General features: G+C 36.1%; 1 protein-coding gene across 2 annotated transcripts in view; it reads right to left on the bottom strand.

Annotated features, from left to right (window-relative positions):
- Positions 1-18,142, bottom strand: part of LOC140138665 (uncharacterized) — a 65,892-nt gene that overhangs the window by 9,326 nt on the left and 38,424 nt on the right. For both annotated transcript variants that reach the window (XM_072160404.1, XM_072160405.1), the window contains 9 exons: positions 17,359-17,409; positions 16,315-16,344; positions 15,828-15,881; positions 15,562-15,630; positions 15,275-15,325; positions 14,326-14,355; positions 13,840-13,893; positions 13,574-13,642; positions 8,792-8,881 (listed from right to left, as the gene is read on the bottom strand). In XM_072160404.1, coding sequence (XP_072016505.1) covers positions 8,796-8,881; positions 13,574-13,642; positions 13,840-13,893; positions 14,326-14,355; positions 15,275-15,325; positions 15,562-15,630; positions 15,828-15,881; positions 16,315-16,344; positions 17,359-17,409 — 494 coding nt within the window. In that variant the 3' untranslated portion in view covers positions 8,792-8,795. The remainder of the gene's footprint in view (positions 1-8,791; positions 8,882-13,573; positions 13,643-13,839; positions 13,894-14,325; positions 14,356-15,274; positions 15,326-15,561; positions 15,631-15,827; positions 15,882-16,314; positions 16,345-17,358; positions 17,410-18,142) is intronic.

The raw sequence follows: 18,142 nt of genomic DNA, 5'->3' as shown, positions 1-18,142 counted from the left end.
TTAGGTATTTAAAAAATAAAAATTAATTTGAAGCGGCCTCAAAAAAAGAAGCAGTTTTTTGTATTTAAAAAAAAAAAATTGAAGCGGTCTCTAAAAAGGAAGCGGGAGGGATGAGAAACATGTTTTATTTTTTACTCGGCCTTATCATATTTACCGATGGTTAACATTCATGCACCCTTATACTAAAGCCAAGAATTTTCTGCTTTACAAATGCTAAATTCCGCTTTTCTCCGCTTTGTAATTTTAGCACATTTCTGACATAATAAAATTTCACAAGAATCTTGTGACGATCATTGCGATTTGCAAAGTTGGGATGGGTAATTGGGTATCATGGCTGCAATGGGGCGTTGTAAGGTAAATTTCTGACAGATTTTACTTTATTTTGATGAATTTTGAAGACCCATTTCATTTAGTATTTTATTTATTTATTTTCAATTGTATTTTTTTCCTTTTTCTAGGTCATTTTTGATTATTTTTTTTATTTTTTTCTCAGAAATGCGTTTTCCGCTTTACCTCCGAATTCCGTGATTTTCGCGGAATTTCCGCAACGCGGAAAATTCTTGGCTTTACCTTATACCCAGCGCAAACATAATAAACTTTATCAAGTGCTAATTGTATTTACTTTTCGAGCCAGCACTAGTCTTTTACAAAGCCGCCGTTCCTAACAAACATGTTTGTTCGGGATAGCCACACACAGTCTGGCCAGAGACTAAGCCATCACAAGGAATACAATTCAAGGAATGATAAATTGCCTAAACGATAAATAAGCTCTCTCAAACAGGCGTCCAAAATAGCCTAAACCCTTCCAATTTCGATTTGTGAAGCTGTGTTTTGAAAACAAATAATGATGCGTAAAAAGCCACTCGTGTCATGACTGATGTGCCTCTCTTTTTTGGCGTTTTTCGCATTAAATTAGGGTCCCGTTTAAATTCAAAATTTAACTGGTGTCTAGATGTAATCACAGTTAACACACCAGGAAAATTATAGAATATACAACAACCTAGTTACGCCTGTTCAGCGCGAACAAGATGCACCTGGTCGGATCACTTAGATGTGATTTCCTCACAGATCACACCAACAATAGCCGTGAAAAAAGTGGCTTCAATTGGCCTGTCATTTTGCAAATTTGATATTTTCGGCTTTTTCAAACTAAAATTTTACACAATAATAGTGCCAAAATGGTCCACCAAATACTTCAATTAGGTTTTGCAAAAGTTTCTCACTTCTGAGGGGAGCACATCCCCCCTCAGACACCCCCTGCGTGTGCAACGTTATGGGTGCATAATTATAAAGCAATAATTCAGACAATAAAAGTCAAAACTTGTCCACAAATGGTTTCAATTGGGCTGTTTATAGACTTTTTCAAACTTCAATTTTACACAATAAAAGTGACAAAATGCTCCACCAAATGGCTTCAATTGGGTCTTCATTTTCCAAAAGTTTCTAACTTCTGAGGGCGGCACATCCACCCTCATGCACCCCATGCGTCGCGCAAGATCCCCCCGCCCCTCTGACTGTTCTGGATCCGGCACTGAAGTTGACTACACCTACATGCACACTGACTGATGGACGGACACATGACTTGTGACGCCAAAAGAATTTTTCCTTATGAATACTGTGATCATTTTTTTTTAGTGTATCTTTGGAAGTGAAAAAGAAAGACAGTAAATTTGGTATTAATTGATAGCTAAGATCAATGATTAATTATGGAAAGTTTCATCTTGAACAGATGCATAATGTCCCTCAATTCAATTGACCAAGTCAGGGGTGCTGGAGGCAGTGGCTCATGAGGCAGCGACTCACTATGTACAAACTCTATGGTAAATTTCATTTTGTGCCTCGTACTTCAAAAATGTTGAAATTTTCTTTAAAAATTAGTGTATATCAATAAATTTGGAATCAAAAGAAAGCTGACATTATAATCTAAACTTTTGTTCTGTAAAATAGTTGAAACAATTGAATAAACTACACTACACAAAAAAGTTTCTTTATGGTTAGGAAATTTACCCACTATTAAAATCTAGCGACTACTATTGTACGTGTGCTAAATAATCGCATGCGGATGATTGTCCTGCACATTTTGACACCTCAATCACTACTCTACGACACCCCTGAGAAAAGATATGAATGTTTAAGTAACACGAGGTCGAAAAATGAAAATTGCAAAAAGGCCTATTCAAGTTTTCAGCAGAAAAGAACACAAAAAAACAACAAACATGCAGATAACATTTTTTGTTTAATTGCTGAGCACATTTCAGGCATCATACTGCCACTTCCAACTTCACTTGAGATTAATCTGTTTCTTTACCAGTCTTTCAATACTTTGTGTGTCCACCGTTGGCTTCCCTTACAGCAGCCACGAGGCGTCTCATGCTCCTAATGAGGAGTCGAATGTTACCTTGCTCAAACCCGTTCCACTTGTTGACAATGATGCGATGCAATCCCACCAAAGTTGTATCTGCCTTTATCTTCTTGTTGACTCGTCTCTTGTGCTGATCCCAAAGGTTCTCCAAGGGGTTAAGATCAGGGCTTCTGGAGGGCCACTCAAGTGTCTCAATTCCTTCTGCTTCCAGGAATGCAGCTATATCATGACCTGTTTTGAATCCCATTTCCAAATCCATCTCTCAAAACGTAAATGTCTTAGTACCCACTCACCTTTGTCTTTGATCATTTCATCTGCACAATAAGCAAAGGATTATCCAACATGCATCAATTAAAATGCTTTAAATTAAAACTGAAAAGGCGGGAATAATGAAACCGTCTTGGATCAGTGAATGAGCTCTAAAACCATTGAACAGGCTTCTTTGCAATTTTCATTTTTCGACCTCGTGTTACTTAAACATTCATATCTTTTCTCAGAAGTGTCGTAGGGTAGTGATTGAGGTGTCAAAATGCGCAGGACAATCTCCCACATGCGATTATTTAGGAAACGAACAAAATTGGTTGCTAAATTTTAATAGTAGGTAAATTTCCTAACCATAAAGAATTTTTTTTCCGTAGTTTATTAAACTGCCTTGAGCTAATGATAGGGGCAAGTGCTTTGAACTCAACATCTAAAATAGGTGGTGTCACATTTTATACTGTTGTCATTCGGTTTTTTAATGTATCATTGGAATAAAAAAAGATTTGAAAGTAACTTTGGTATCAAATAATAGCTAAAACACCAATTATTAACGATGGAACACTGTCAAATAAGACATCTTGAACATTTATACAGTGGGACTCAATCCAAGTGGCCATGGCAGGGGTGGCGGAGGTAGTGGGGTACTATGCACAAACTGTAAGACAAATTTTCATTATTATTAGGAATGAAGGTGTTTTTTTTTAATTTCAAACTCTAATGGTGACCCGTAGGTCAAATTGCTAGAATTGTACAATAAACACACCAAAACAAACACAATGCAATTTGCAGACAGCAGCTTAATCAGCGCCAATATTGCAACATTGAAACAAACAACTATACAAACATCAAATCCAACCCAACCCCATACCCCAGTAGGCAATGAGGATAAAGTGCCTTGCCCAAGGACACAACTTGTTGGCACGAGCGGGGCTCAAACTCGCAACTTTGGATAATGAGTCGGGCGCCTTATCCACTCTTGCTCCCAAGTGGATAATTTGATTTCAACTTATGACCCAATTAATATGACTTTAACCAACAAGTGCTCACCCGCTCAAAGTCAACAAGCTATGGAAAAGGGTCAATAAATGAAGGCTATCCTGAACATGTATTGGTTTTGTTGTGCAAAAAAAAACCAAAAAAAAACCAAAAACACAATGCCCAGCAAAACTGTATTACCTGCAAGCATTAGATATTGATTAAACTATTTGAACAAAAATTAAGCAATTTAATCATTTTCAGGAACGAATCTGAATGATTTCCACATAGATGTGGCCTACTTTTTAATCAAAATTAGCCTTGGTTTTTCAAACCGTTTTCCATGTACCAAATCTGTATTAGCTTTAACCAACACAGATAGAACACTTTGTTTTTAAAATTTAGTTGGAATGGTGGGAATGACAGGGTTAAAAGAAATTATTTATTCAAAGACTACAGTGATGGAGTGTTGCGTATGATTGACGTTGAGGCTTTTTCCCAAGCTCAGAAATTAGTCTGGTCAAAACATTTATTAGATCCCAATTATGATAGCTTTTGGAAACTTTTAGAGAAATAGGTTCTTAAGGTATTTCATATATACTACAGTTTTATGGAAAGCTGATGCGCCAAATTGTGTTCTTAAAAAATTCACAGTTAGCTGAATCCCTCAGGGTTTTGGTATTTGTTCAGGGATAAGGTGAAAGAGAACCTTGGGTACAGTCACTATCATCTTCAGAATTCCATTTGGTGGAACCAAAAGGTGCGTCTTAAAAAGAAGTTCTTTTTTTATCAGGATTGGTTTGAACATAGTATTTGCACTTTATATGACCTTAAAGCAATAATGTGTGATTTGCATAAAGAATAGATTCTTATTTAAATGTTTGTTTTCACTGATCACATTATCCTCTTTTAATTTCGAGCTAAACAAATGAGGTATAACGAAGAAAATTGTGATTCACTCCAACGCCTACATTGCGTGTACTACGCTCGCCGATCGTATTACATGTAACTGCACGCAGCATCACGCTGACGTGTGTACATACAAGCTGACATCCACTGTACATTATAGCAAGTACTCGATTGTTGAACTCTGAATAAAACCAGGTTGACCCGGATTTAATACAAAAAGTTAAATTTTACTGTTAATAAAGCACTTCAGGCTTAGTCTTTTACGAAGTATTTTAGTATACCACTGGGTATTATAATTATACAAAAAGTAGAAATCTGAGTAAAATTGAGGGTGTCGCTGTGAAGCAAATCACACATTATGGCTTTAATAGAGGACATAACTTCATGAAAACATTTGAAGATCTTGCTATTGAATTTGATATCTCTATTAGGGACAGAAGAAAATACAACTCTCTTATGAACGATATTTTAATTGATTGGTTCTACAGTCCCAAAACGGCTCGTCTCCCCTGCTCTGCCACCTACTCCGCCTCCACAACCACCCCTGCCTAATTCCACTTAACAAGCTTTACTAATTAGTCAAAGTGAATTGTTTTAATTTTTTCCTGATTCTTTTAGCCTGCTAAATTGCTTAAAAAATAAGACCAAAACCAGGTTCCTGTGATGTAAGAGTAGAAAAATATCAACATCTTATTCTTAAGTGCGAAATTTTTTCTTGCATGTCACAAAACCACATCATAAAAAAACATGACTTTAACAGGGGTATTGGTTGGGTCCAGTTGTCGTGGTGGGCCAGTATTATTTAAATCTTACTGTCATAATCTGATTGTATCTTTGTATCTATCTTGGTTACCGTAATTAAGATGGGGTCTGGTGGACCTTTGTTTGTATGTTCTTTTTTCCCTTCCACCAGGCGCAGGCCCAAGTACAGCTGAATAAAAAAACAAAAAAAGCTTTAAGCAACACACCTTAACAACCAAAAATAACATTTGCATCAAATAACTTTTATTTTGTTGCCAAACTTTCAGAGTATAATCATGAGTGATTTGAACTTCCTGGCACTTAAGATATTCACAGAGATATGTCGATGGAGGTAGAACTTTTGAATGACCCTCGTAGTAAGCTGCTTTAGGCTATCTGATAGGCCCATGTTCTCCAAGAAAATATGACAAATTTATTTTATTTCTGTCACTTTTTGAAGGGTTGCATCATTTTATGAAAGTGATAACCCCCTATACATTTATATATTGCCGGAAAGCCCTTACTCTGATCTACAGGAAAATGACATTAAATAAGATGCAGGCGTAACACAGGAATGTTAGTGACATTATACCCCTGTACCCCTGTCAGTTGATGCTTTGTCTCTTTCACATAAATGTAGCATTAGAACCTTACATCTGCAGTGTTTTTGCGTCTCTGGTTGGATTCCTTGTTCAATTTCCTTTCAGAAAATGTATACTTTTATCATGCTGGGTGGTATGCTTTGAAAAATATGGGCATTTGAAGGTGAAAGAGTGTCGCAAATTTCAAAAATCAGTGTGTGCTGAAAAGTTGGCAAGGTTATGACACATGTCCTTTTCATGATTACATTTAGAGATACATTAAAAAACAATATTGAAATTATTGACTCTAGGAAGGTATACAAAGTCAGACTATAGCAGCATTAGAAACCAGAGTAAGTGACAAACATGAAGAATCGAAAGAAAAAGAAACCGATTAAACCAGCAGTGGCACAAGCTGGAAAAGTATGTGGAAAGTGGGAAGCTCCTTCCCAGGAAATTTGGATGTTTGGAGGGAAATTAAGGTCCTCAAACAAAGAAATACATAAGAATTTGGAGGAAAATTGTTGTTTTGAAGGGAAATTTTGATCATCTTCCAGGGGAATTTTTTCCAGCCCTGATTATTATTGATGAGCAGAAGACAACTTTGAATTCGAGTGACATTGTAAACACTAAACTTAAGCTACAACTTAAGTCAATCAGACAATTCACCAAGAGAAACAACTTGAAATATCAGTGGACATTGGCAGAAAGAATTTCATGCAATTAAAGATGTTGTATCTAGAGTGACTCTGGACACGACTCTACGTTTATGTGAATTCCCATGCCCTGCTGGAAATAACTTGAAAGCAGAAAGATCACTGTACTTTCAGCTAAAAAAAGCTCCTGATATAGAATCTGCACTGTGCTATAATATAATGACATGGACAATACTGGAACAACTGATCCTACCTATGTTGATTAAGTAACAAATGAGCGCACATGGACTTGAACCAGAGTCGCTTGAAAACACACATCTTGCTTCACAAGCTGTAGCACAACTTGAAGTTGAGATGAAGTGGCCGCGATCACACAGGAACAAAAACAAAATCAAAGTGCACAGTTAGGGTCCGGAGGAAACTACTGCCACTGCAGCCAATACAGTAATAGGAAATAATTATGTAGGTGGTTACCCTGGTAATTTCATTAGAGGAAGGTCTTATGGGCGCGATCCAATTTCACTAAATTTCATCACAGTATATTCTTCTCCACTAACTCACCTTTATGATGGAGGTGTTTAGGCATTGGGTTTTTATTAGGCTCTGTTTCGCATAATTATGCAGCCCACTAATTTGAGCAAGTGCTACAAGATTGGAGTGCCAGAAACTTTTATTAATTGGATCACTCAGGGTGTGCTCCTCCCTTTTTGCAGGCAGACATTCCACATTTTTTTGAATTTCCAAATCAGAGGTTTGCTGCAGTTCAAACTCAATTTTTAGACAGTGAAAAAAACCCTGCTGATTAGGGTGATGTCAAAAAGTGTACTCAAAAGCCTCATATTATCTTAAAGGTGGTGCCAAAAAAAGGGAAAAAAGCCACAGGTGTCTGATAATAGAAAAACAAGCTGTTTTATTGGTCAAGCTAAGTCATCTGAAGCAATGTCTAGCTAGCAGCTGATAAAAAGTTAACATGTCGCACTCAATAGTAATATTAAAGAATCACAATTTGTGTTGATTTGCATTTTCTTAACTATGATATTTCATTATCCATAATGATTCACACACACTTTCAATCAATGCAATACAGTGTCATCAGGCCTATGCGCATATTTATTGGGAGGGTGCAGGACTTCCAAAATGTGGACCTTTTTCGAATGAAAAAGAGTGCTTATATGCCAATTCTGAGAAAAACTTGGACATAAAACCCCTAAATATTGCCCTTTTTGGACTTTCTGAACAAATCACAAAAAGCAGGCCTGAGTGCATGTTTAGCCATCAATTGTTTATGACAGGGTGTTGAGCTAAAAAAACCGATGCCCGACTTGTAAAATATCAAATTGATGAAAAAATGGCATGTACCAAATGTGAACACTATGAAAATATTGCTGAAGAATAGAATATCATATTTTCAGCAACAATCATCCTTTAAAGAACTGATTGTGTGTTGTAAAAACTGCTTGCTCTTGACAAGTTTAAATGCTGCAGACTTGGACCAGCATATATCATCATCATTATCATCCTTTGAGTGCAGATCATCAGGTAGTCAAAAGATTTCTCCATGCACAGCAATCTGTGGCAAGTGTGGCTTTATGTTTTGCTTGAATCAATTCATCATACCCTAGAACAGTTAGAACATCATACCCTAGGGAGCAGCGTGGCACACTGGTTAAGGTCTTTGCCTTTGGTGCAAGAGGTCCCGGGTTCAATTCCCCCAGGATCAAAAAAAAATTCTCCGCTCTCCCGTGGTTCATCTGGTAATGGCGGGGCAGATAATCCATGTTAAAGACCTCGTTTACAGGTGGCTACACTTGCCTGTCCTGTAAAAATACCCAGACCAGCTATCTATGGCGACCCCCTTCGTTCACCAGGTCACCAGGCCTGGCCGAAGTTTCGTCAGCGTTATCTCCTAGATTTCAGCTGTTAAAGCCTAGATATGCCCAACGTAAAAAAAAAAACCCAGTTTGGATGATGATTAAATAGGAGGTGCATGAGTGTCTCCTTTTGCCATGAGCTATGTGGTATGCAGTGAGCATACTATTCTACCGGGCTCTTCCTACGACAGATGAAGGACATGCCCTAAGAATCTCAGCTGGTGTTTCCTTACATAGTTGATAGAGGCTTAGTGTTGGGTCATATCACACATGTATATGATGATGTTATGTGTTGATTTTGTTTTCCATGTCTTGTAATAGCCCCCAGGATTCACAGACACAAAGGAGAATCGTCACATTAGTAGCATGGAATATTTGCCAGAGTCTTACAGTTTGAAATAATTAAAATAATTTTTGAAAAATGAATGTGTTTACCTATTCACTTTGAATGTTTTAAACAGAGCCCTCTCTTCTGCGTAAACTGGTCACAATCCTTTGTAGAGCAGAGACCACGCCATTGGTTTCCTGCAATTTAGGAAAATAACATGAAAATTTGTATTAACTTACCTACATTTATGTTCAAACTGATTGTGATACAAAGTGTCCCAGAATGATTTAAACCGGGAAAGTTGATTTGTTTTAGGTATGAAGAGTATGACGTTTGATAGTATTGTTTTAAATTTTACAATTTATATAATTACATTTAGCTTTCTTATGAATTTTAGATTTAGAAACTGTACGTTTCTAATAGAAGTTACAAGATATTGCGTAAAAATTGTGAATTTGAGTGAAAATACAACATATTTAGCCAAAATCAACATAAGTTATCACAGAGAAATATTTTCTGAAGCATTGAATTAACACTTCCAATATTTGACACCTCCAAATGTGACAGTAAAAGATAGAAAAAATGCAAATGTGTCATCTGTGGCACATTTGATTTGGTGTAGGTCCTTGCAATATAAATTTTTCAATCTCTTGCATAAGTCATACCCAACGATTGACCGTGTCTTTTACGCAGATTTGGGTTCAGATGTAACAATTGCGTTTGCGTTAGTGTCGCTGACCCTGAATTGTAAACGAGGTCATCCATAACAAACTTTGGAAAACCTCGATTTAAAAAGTAGGCCCGTACGCAGGATTCCATTTGGGGGTGCGGATTTTGAAAAAGTGGATTTTTTTCGAGACGCAAATTCTGAAATTTTGGGACTTTTTATTTACTTTTACAAATTTGGGCCTGTTGAAAAGGTCCATTATAAAGGGTTCACAAAAAGTAACCCCCCCCCAAATTACAAAACATTTCTTTGCATAACTTGACATACATTTCGTTGATTTGAAAAATTAAAAAATTTATCAAAAATAATCACATTTTCTAAAAATGATGCTTTCAGAAAAAGTTGCACTTTTCAACATCCTCATTTTATGTCAAAATTAGTTTCAACGAATCATTATTTTGCACTACGTGATGATTGCATGGGTGACTAAGGGATCAAGGACAGAAAGGTGAAGGAAAAAACAATAATCATAACATTGACATCGAGAAAGTTTTGTTCATTGCATGTATGGGATGCTGAAAATGTAATTTTTTCAAAGCATCATTTTTGAAAAACGTGATTACTTTTTACCAACAAAAAAAAAGGATTTTGAGAAGGGATAACATTGGTAGGGTAGCAAAAAGATGCCTTAATTCACAGGCATTAAAATTTTTCAAATCAATAAAATGAATGCCAAGTTATGCAAAGAAATGTTTTGTAACTCCTAAATTGATTTTACCATAAAACCTTCCAGAATACCCCGTACATGTCAATGAATCATTCTTTTATGCTGCAAGATGATTGCATGGTTGACGGGGTTATTGTATGCATGAAAAAATTAAAGAAAACAAAAACACCATTAAATCAATCAAAACATTGATATCGAGAATGTTTTTGTACACTACATGTATAGGATGTATCATTTTTGGAAAATGTGATTATTTTTGGCCAAAGCAAAAAGATTTTTTATAAAAAGAACTTTGGAAAGGTAGGAAATTGATTCCTTTATTCGCAGGTTTTTTAATTTTTCAAATCAACGAAATGTATGTCAAGTTATGCAAAGAAATGTTTTGTAATTTTAAAGGATGAGTTATTTTTTGTGAACCCTTTATGATTGCAGTGGTAATATATGGTACTTTTGTGTTGCGGAACGATGCATTTTTAATCAAAAACTCATAATTAACAATGTTGAAGGAAATCCACCCTGGACCAAATAAAGCACATTAGAAATGTACTTTATCTGTACTTTATGGGTACTTTAACTATACTTTATGGGTAATAAGAACATATAAAGTGTACTTTAAATGTGCTTATTTTTCATATCCTGGAAAAACATTGTACTTTAAAGGTACTTTAAATGTGCTTTATATAACTTTAATTATACTTTATGAATATTTTGATAAATATGTGAAATTTTGTATGCTTTAACTACATGTATACTTTATTTGGACTTAGTTTTTTCCCAGTGTCAGTGAGTGTACTTTAATTGTGCTTATTTTGGACGTAACCAAATTTTGAACATCAGTATGTACTTTATATATACTTTATAGGGAGCACGTGTGGCCGAGTGGATAAGGCGCCCGACTCATAATACATAGGTTGTGAGTTCGAGCCCCGCTCGTGCCAACGTGTTATGTCCTTGGGCAAGGCACTTTATCCTCATTGCCTACTGAGGGATGGGGTTGGGTTGGATTGGATGTTTGTATAGTTGTTTGTTTCAATGTTGCAATATTGGCGCTGATTAAGCTGCTGCCTGCAAATTGCATTGTGTCTGTTTAGTTGTGTTTAATGTACCAATTCTAGCAAGTTGACCTGCGGGTCACCATTAGAGTTTGAAATAAAAAACCTTAACCTTAAACCTTAAACCTTTATCAGTACTTTATTTATGCTTTACCTGGACTAATTTTCCGGGTGGTATTGTCAGCAATGTAAGAGTACTTACAATGTGCTTTCATTGTACTTTAATGTGGTCATGTGATGTTTACATGTATAAGTCACATGACTACATTCTTCTAGATTTGAAAAATACCAACAGCCATCTTGTGGCAGTTGTGCTAAGGTTGTATATTGCAATGGATGTATAAAACTATTCATGTTTAAAAAATGAATGACTTAATGGACTAAATACAGGCTTGATTACAAGAGATAGTTACTGGTAATGTTTACTTGTAAACATAATTGTGTTACCAATACTTCGGTAAGCTCCATAAATGTGGTAAGCTTATAATTATAACTTTATGTTGTACTATGTTCCGTTGGTATGGAACCTCGTAAACACAAAACTGTCAGGGCTCACATTTTAGTGTGTGTTAACAGGATTTTGAGGTCTTAATATAATTGTATAAAATATTCAGGGGGCTTGATTATGAGTATGTGTTATCAGGAATTTTGTCAGATTTCATATTTGTTTCCACCATGTACATTTAAATGTAGGGGTACAAACATATGGCATTGTACTTTTATAATTTCTGCTAATCACGTATAAGGTTTGGGTTTGACAGCCCCTGCAGTAGCATTTGTTTGCTCTTCATTGATATTGAGCTATTTGCAGTGAGTGGCGTTGGTAGATTTTCAATATGGGATATGAGAAATCAAATTTTGTTAATAACCTGATCTATCTAGGGGGTGACCCCACCAGGTTCCCCTTCTGAGGAAAATTGTTTAAAAATCCTGTTGCAGATAATTGACGGTACTCACCTAACTTAAATGGGGTCAAATGCAGTGGGCATCTTCATGGGTCCATTTTGCACCAAAATTAACTGAATTATTTGCCATGCAGCAAAATAGCATAAAACTGATGTGTGCGTTTAATTGCTGGTAATTGTCCAGGGAAAGTCATTTTTGGAGCAAGTTAGTGTCAATATTTATCATGTTTCAGGGAAGTGGGGGACACTGAAATTGGTCTATGTATGTGTGACCCAAAGAGATGTCTGTTGTGAAAGTACAGTACTTTAAATATATGCAATGGCAGCACCAGGAATCTTTTATTGGGGTGAAAGTACAGTACTTTAAATATACGCAATGGCGGCACCAGGAATCAACACATTTTGCACAAAATTGCAGCATTAAGTGGAAATTTATGTGATTGTGGGGATTTTGCCCCTAAAGTGGGGGGAGGGAGGCAAACTGGGAGGACAAGAGAAATATTTCCCCTTATTTACAACTTTTTACTTAGCATTAGCCTGATTGGACCAGATCTGCATGGTCGATATCTCCAATATTGGGAAAATAAAAAAAGAAATATCCAAAATGGAACACACATCGCGTAAATGTTAATTACCTCGGTCCAATATAGAGTCCCTGTTTGACAGCCAATACATTAGACTACCCTGTAGTCCACTTGCCCAGTGTGCATACTCTGGATATTGTATTTAAGCTTAATATTCTGAATTAATTAATGTGTGCACAATTGATAGATTTTCACATCTGATCAGTCACCATACTCCCTCTCTTTGTTAGCTTCCCAAGTGGACTACTGACTTTGCCTAGCGGTTAAGATTTTTAACATGGGACTATATGGAGAGTTAGGCCAATTTCTGGCCTAACTAAAATTGGCCATGATGTAATGCATCTTTAAATGGATCTGCCTTGTGATTGGTCGCCCATATCTCGCTATGGTTTAACTCCTCTGGTCCCACGCCATTACCATTAACTACACCGTACACAACTGTCTGTGGTATTTGCGGCGCTTTTGTGTTGACACGAAAGTTAATCTCTCATCAAACATCTAGCGCGTCTTGTGCTTAGTACTTGTGGTTAATGGACTGATAAACAAGTATGCTTGACAGTGTGTTTTTAGAGAGCAAAGTCCAGGGGGTAAAGTTCTGCTTACAATTCAAAGTCCATAGTCGAATTTTCGGGGTTCGCTATCAATAAACTGGTAGATTCCAAAATCAGAATTGTTCAGTATTAAAGTGAGCCATTATAATTATGCAAGATAATGTTACATTCAATTACTTATATTGTCACTAATCATCTGATATTTTTAACTCTTTATGACCATTTTACTATTGAATACTTTAATTTTAATAATTAAATAAATTCGACTATGGCATAGTCTACCAATACATGTGTGTGCGTGTGTAGATGTGTGTGGGGATTTGTGTAATGTATTACAAATTGAAGCATTGGATACTTCCCAAATAAAGCTGGGATGCATTCTTCTGAGGTTTAGCCTACTTACCGGTGAATTTACTCCGACGCCCTTTAACCATGCGGATCTGTCCTTTAAAAGGGATAGGTTTTTTGCGTGCTGAAAAAATGAAACAAACACACTTTTACTTGATACAAACATGAACATTATTTTCATATACCTATTGTCAATAGGCATCACTAAATATAGTTGTTAGGAAACTCTTATGGCTATATAATTCATTTCAACATTATACAAGTGCATATTCATATGATAGATCAGCTTAATTTCAACACTACACTATTTTTATCGCTCACCTGGATTGTCTACAGATAGTGCTGTGATGCTAGAAGATGAAGCCAGACTTGATGCTTGAATTGTTTGGTGGATGAAACAAAAAGATTATTACAATTATTCACATATTTTCAATACAACACACATGATGTGATGTAAATGTATTTACATACATTGGTTGGCACTTTTCATGCTGGAGCTGCCTAGGTCGGGCACTGTCACCACCACTCACATAGATTGTGATAAGCTACAAGCAAAAAAAACCTGTGAAAGGTTTTAAAATGTTGAAAAACCATTTAAAATGGTGTTTTAATAATGAATCTGAAATGGTATATTTTGAATAGATCTAATATTATATAATTATGTTAGTTATGTACAATGTGTATGAAATAATAATGAAATGAACTCAACCGTTTACATGCACTAGCATGCAGTACAATCGGCAGATAATATTGTGAAAAGTACATCTACCAAAGGCTTTAATGTGACATTTTATTTAAAATACATACCATTTGGATCTGCTTCCTCACTGTCTGGATCTGCATATATGGACAAAAAGGCATAACATGATCAACACATTAAGTATGGTCAAATTTCAGGGGTTCATGGCTGGGATTGCAGAGGAAGGATTGAATGTTTGTATCGTTTCTTTGAAATAGAAAATTTGGCTCTTGCATCCCTTCCCAGAACTGCTGCTAACTCCAGAATGGAGGGTAAATTCATGATACAGGGGTCAAAATGGCTTGAGTTACTATAAATTGCATATCAAACTATTGTCACACAGATTAAAAATTGTATAGCGTTGACTCGCTATCTATACTTTGATCAGCCTGTAATGGGCGGGCCTTATAACATCGCCGATTAATATCAAAATATTTTATTTTGAGAATTATTCTGTGACATATCGCCAGAAGCATCACACTAAATTATTAATTCAAGTCATATACTTTGTCTACTTTCTTTAACACAAAAAATATAGACCAGACACATCAACGGATAGTATGCTAAACGTGGGTCTACTTTTCGGCATAGTGGTAAAAGTCTAACATTTCCCGCCTAATACGAGCTCATCAAACTATACTTGTGGTTATATATGGAGATATAAGACAAATGTCAAAACCTCAATCACACAGGGTCAAAATCGTTTCTTGATTAAATTTCTTTCAAAATAGGCTCAGCTACATGGGTCCTACATGGGTCATGGAGCGTTCTCTCCACCAATTTGAAGCCTGAAATATATTGATGACAGCATGCTGATACTTGAACTCACTTCTCACAAAATCCCATCAATCAGGAGCAAATGATTTTTTTTATTATTTTGTTATGCCTATTCAAATATACCATCCAAAACTTTCTTGGTAAGTTACCTGTAAGTGACCTGCATGTGGCTATATGATCGATTGCTGTTGTGAAATATACCTAACAACATTAACATATAATTTTGGTGTATGTACTTACTCTGTACTGTTGTTATCAGATCGGCAATGTCACCTGTAGGTGGGACTGGGTCTGCAATTTAATAAACACAAAACAAGAGCACAAATAAAAAGAAATATCCAAAATGGAACACACATAGCGTAAATGTTAATTACCTCGGACCAATATAGAGTCCCTGTTTGACAGCCAATACATGTGTGTGCGTGTGTAGATGTGTGTGGGGATTTGTGTAATGTATTACAAATTGAAGCATTGGATACTTCCCAAATAAAGCTGGGATGCATTCTTCTGAGGTTTAGCCTACTTACCGGTGAATTTAGTCCGACGCCCTTTAAGCATGCGGATCTCTCCTTCGGAAGGGATAGGTTTTTTGCGTGCTGAAAAAATGAAACAAACACACTTGTACTTGATACAAACATGAACATTATTTTCATATACCTATTGTCAATAGGCATCACTAAATATAGTTGTTAGGAAACTCTTATGGCTATATAATTCATTTCAACATTATACAAGTGCATATTCATATGATAGATCAGCTTAATTTCAACACTACACTATTTTTATCGCTCACCTGGATTGTCTACAGATAGTGCTGTGATGCTAGAAGATGAAGCCAGACTTGATGCTTGAATTGTTTTGTGGATGAAACAAACAAGATTATTACAATTATTCACATATTTTCAATACAACACACATGATGTGATGTAAATGTATTTACATAAATTGGTTGGCACTTTTCATGCTGGAGCTGCCTAGGTCGGGCACTGTCACCACCACTCACATAGATTGTGATAAGCTACAAGCAAAAAAAACCTGTGAAAGGTTTTAAAATGTTGAAAAACCATTTAAAATGGTGTTTTAATAATGAATCTGAAATGGTATATTTTGAATAGATCTAATATTATATAATTATGTTAGTTATGTACAATGTGTATGAAATAATAATGAAATGAACTCAACCGTTTACATGCACTAGCATGCAGTACAATCGGCAGATAATATTGTGAAAAGTACATCTACCAAAGGCTTTAATGTGACATTTTATTTAAAATACATACCATTTGGATCTGCTTCCTCACTGTCTGGATCTGCATATATGGACAAAAAGGCATAACATGATCAACACATTAAGTATGGTCAAATTTCAGGGGTTCATGGCTGGGATTGCAGAGGAAGGATTGAATGTTTGTATCGTTTCTTTGAAATAGAAAATTTGGCTCTTGCATCCCTTCCCAGAACTGCTGCTAACTCCAGAATGGAGGGTAAATTCATGATACAGGGGTCAAAATGGCTTGAGTTACTATAAATTGCATATCAAACTATTGTCACACAGATTAAAAATTGTATAGCTTTGACTCGCTATCTATACTTTGATCAGCCTGTAATGGGCGGGCCTTATAACATTGCCGATTAATATCAAAATATTTTATTTTGAGAATTATTCTATGACATCTCGCCAGAAGCATCGCACTAAATTATTAATTCAAGTCCTATACTCTACTTTCTTTAACACAAAAAATATAGACCAGACACGTCAACAGATATATAGTATGCTCAAAAAACCTCAATCACACAGGGTCAAAATCGTTTCTTGATTAAATTTCTTTCAAAATAGGCTCAGCTACATGGGTCCTTCAACCGGTCATGGAGCGTTCTCTCCACAAATTTGAAGCCTGAAATATATTGATGACAGCATGCTGATACTTGAACTCACTTCTCACAAAATCCCATCAATCCGGAGCAAATGAGTTTTTTTTATTTTGTTATGCGTATATTCAATATACTATCAAAAATTTCTTGGTAAGTTACCTGTAAGTGACCTGCATGTGGCTATATGATCGATTGCTGTTGTGAAATATACCTAACAACATTAAGGCACCAGAAACAAATATGTTCGATCTTTGGATCGACCGTCGATGCTGCTTCGTTGCTTATTATTAATGAACTGTCAACTAATTAATAAGTTTTGATAATAAATTTTGATAGGTAAATATCCCTTGATTTCATAGATAATGAGGATCGACCAAGCATCGATGGTCGATCGAAAGATCATACTAAATTGTTTCCATTGCCTAACATATAATTTTGGTGTATGTACTCACTCTGTACTGTTGTTATCAGATCGGCAATGTCACCTGTAGGTGGGGCTGGGTCTGCAATTTAATAAACACAAAACAAGAGCACAAATAATGCATTAATCTTACCTGAAATGAGCATTCACAGAAAAAATGAAAGAAAAAAAGCAAGGTACACCAAATTGATGTGGGGAAACAAGTAAAATGCAGACTAGACAGTACGCAGGGGGACAAAAAAGCAAATGTAGGCATAAGAAGTACAAATGTAGGCAAAGTTCGATAGCCAAAAATTACTAGTTCTAAGCCCACAGTGCTGAACCTGCGAAAACAACAAGTGATCAATGGTAATACAAAGTGCACTAGAACAAGTGATGAAAATCACTGTGCATATAAACATGCCGACACACTAAACCAAACATACAGAGTAGACACAAAAACAGGCAAAGTTCGATGGCTAAAAATTGCCAATTCAAGAGCCCACAAAAGTGTCAGGAAAACAGTACACTGGAAGTGATGAAAATCAATGAGCACATGGCAGGCAAACAACACCAAACAAGTCAGGGCTGGAGAAACACATCATGCAACAGTAATCTACGATATTATGCAAGATCTATATCTAACGCAGCATGTGGATTTCCCAACCAGGTACAGAGAGGGGCAAACACCTTCGATCCTGGACCTGATTTTCACCAATGAAGACTTTATAATTGAGAACCTATGTGAGAAAGCGCCACCAATTGGTAAGAGTGACCATGTGGGTCTTATGTGGACTTATGTTTGCAGCTCAAGCATATCCACCAGAGAGGAAGCA

This window comes from Amphiura filiformis, chromosome 18 (genome assembly GCF_039555335.1).
Source record: "Amphiura filiformis chromosome 18, Afil_fr2py, whole genome shotgun sequence".
NCBI classification, from domain to species: Eukaryota; Metazoa; Echinodermata; class Ophiuroidea; order Amphilepidida; family Amphiuridae; genus Amphiura; species Amphiura filiformis.
The sequence above is the reverse complement of the archived record's forward strand: the minus strand, read 5'-3'. Positions and strand labels throughout refer to the sequence as shown.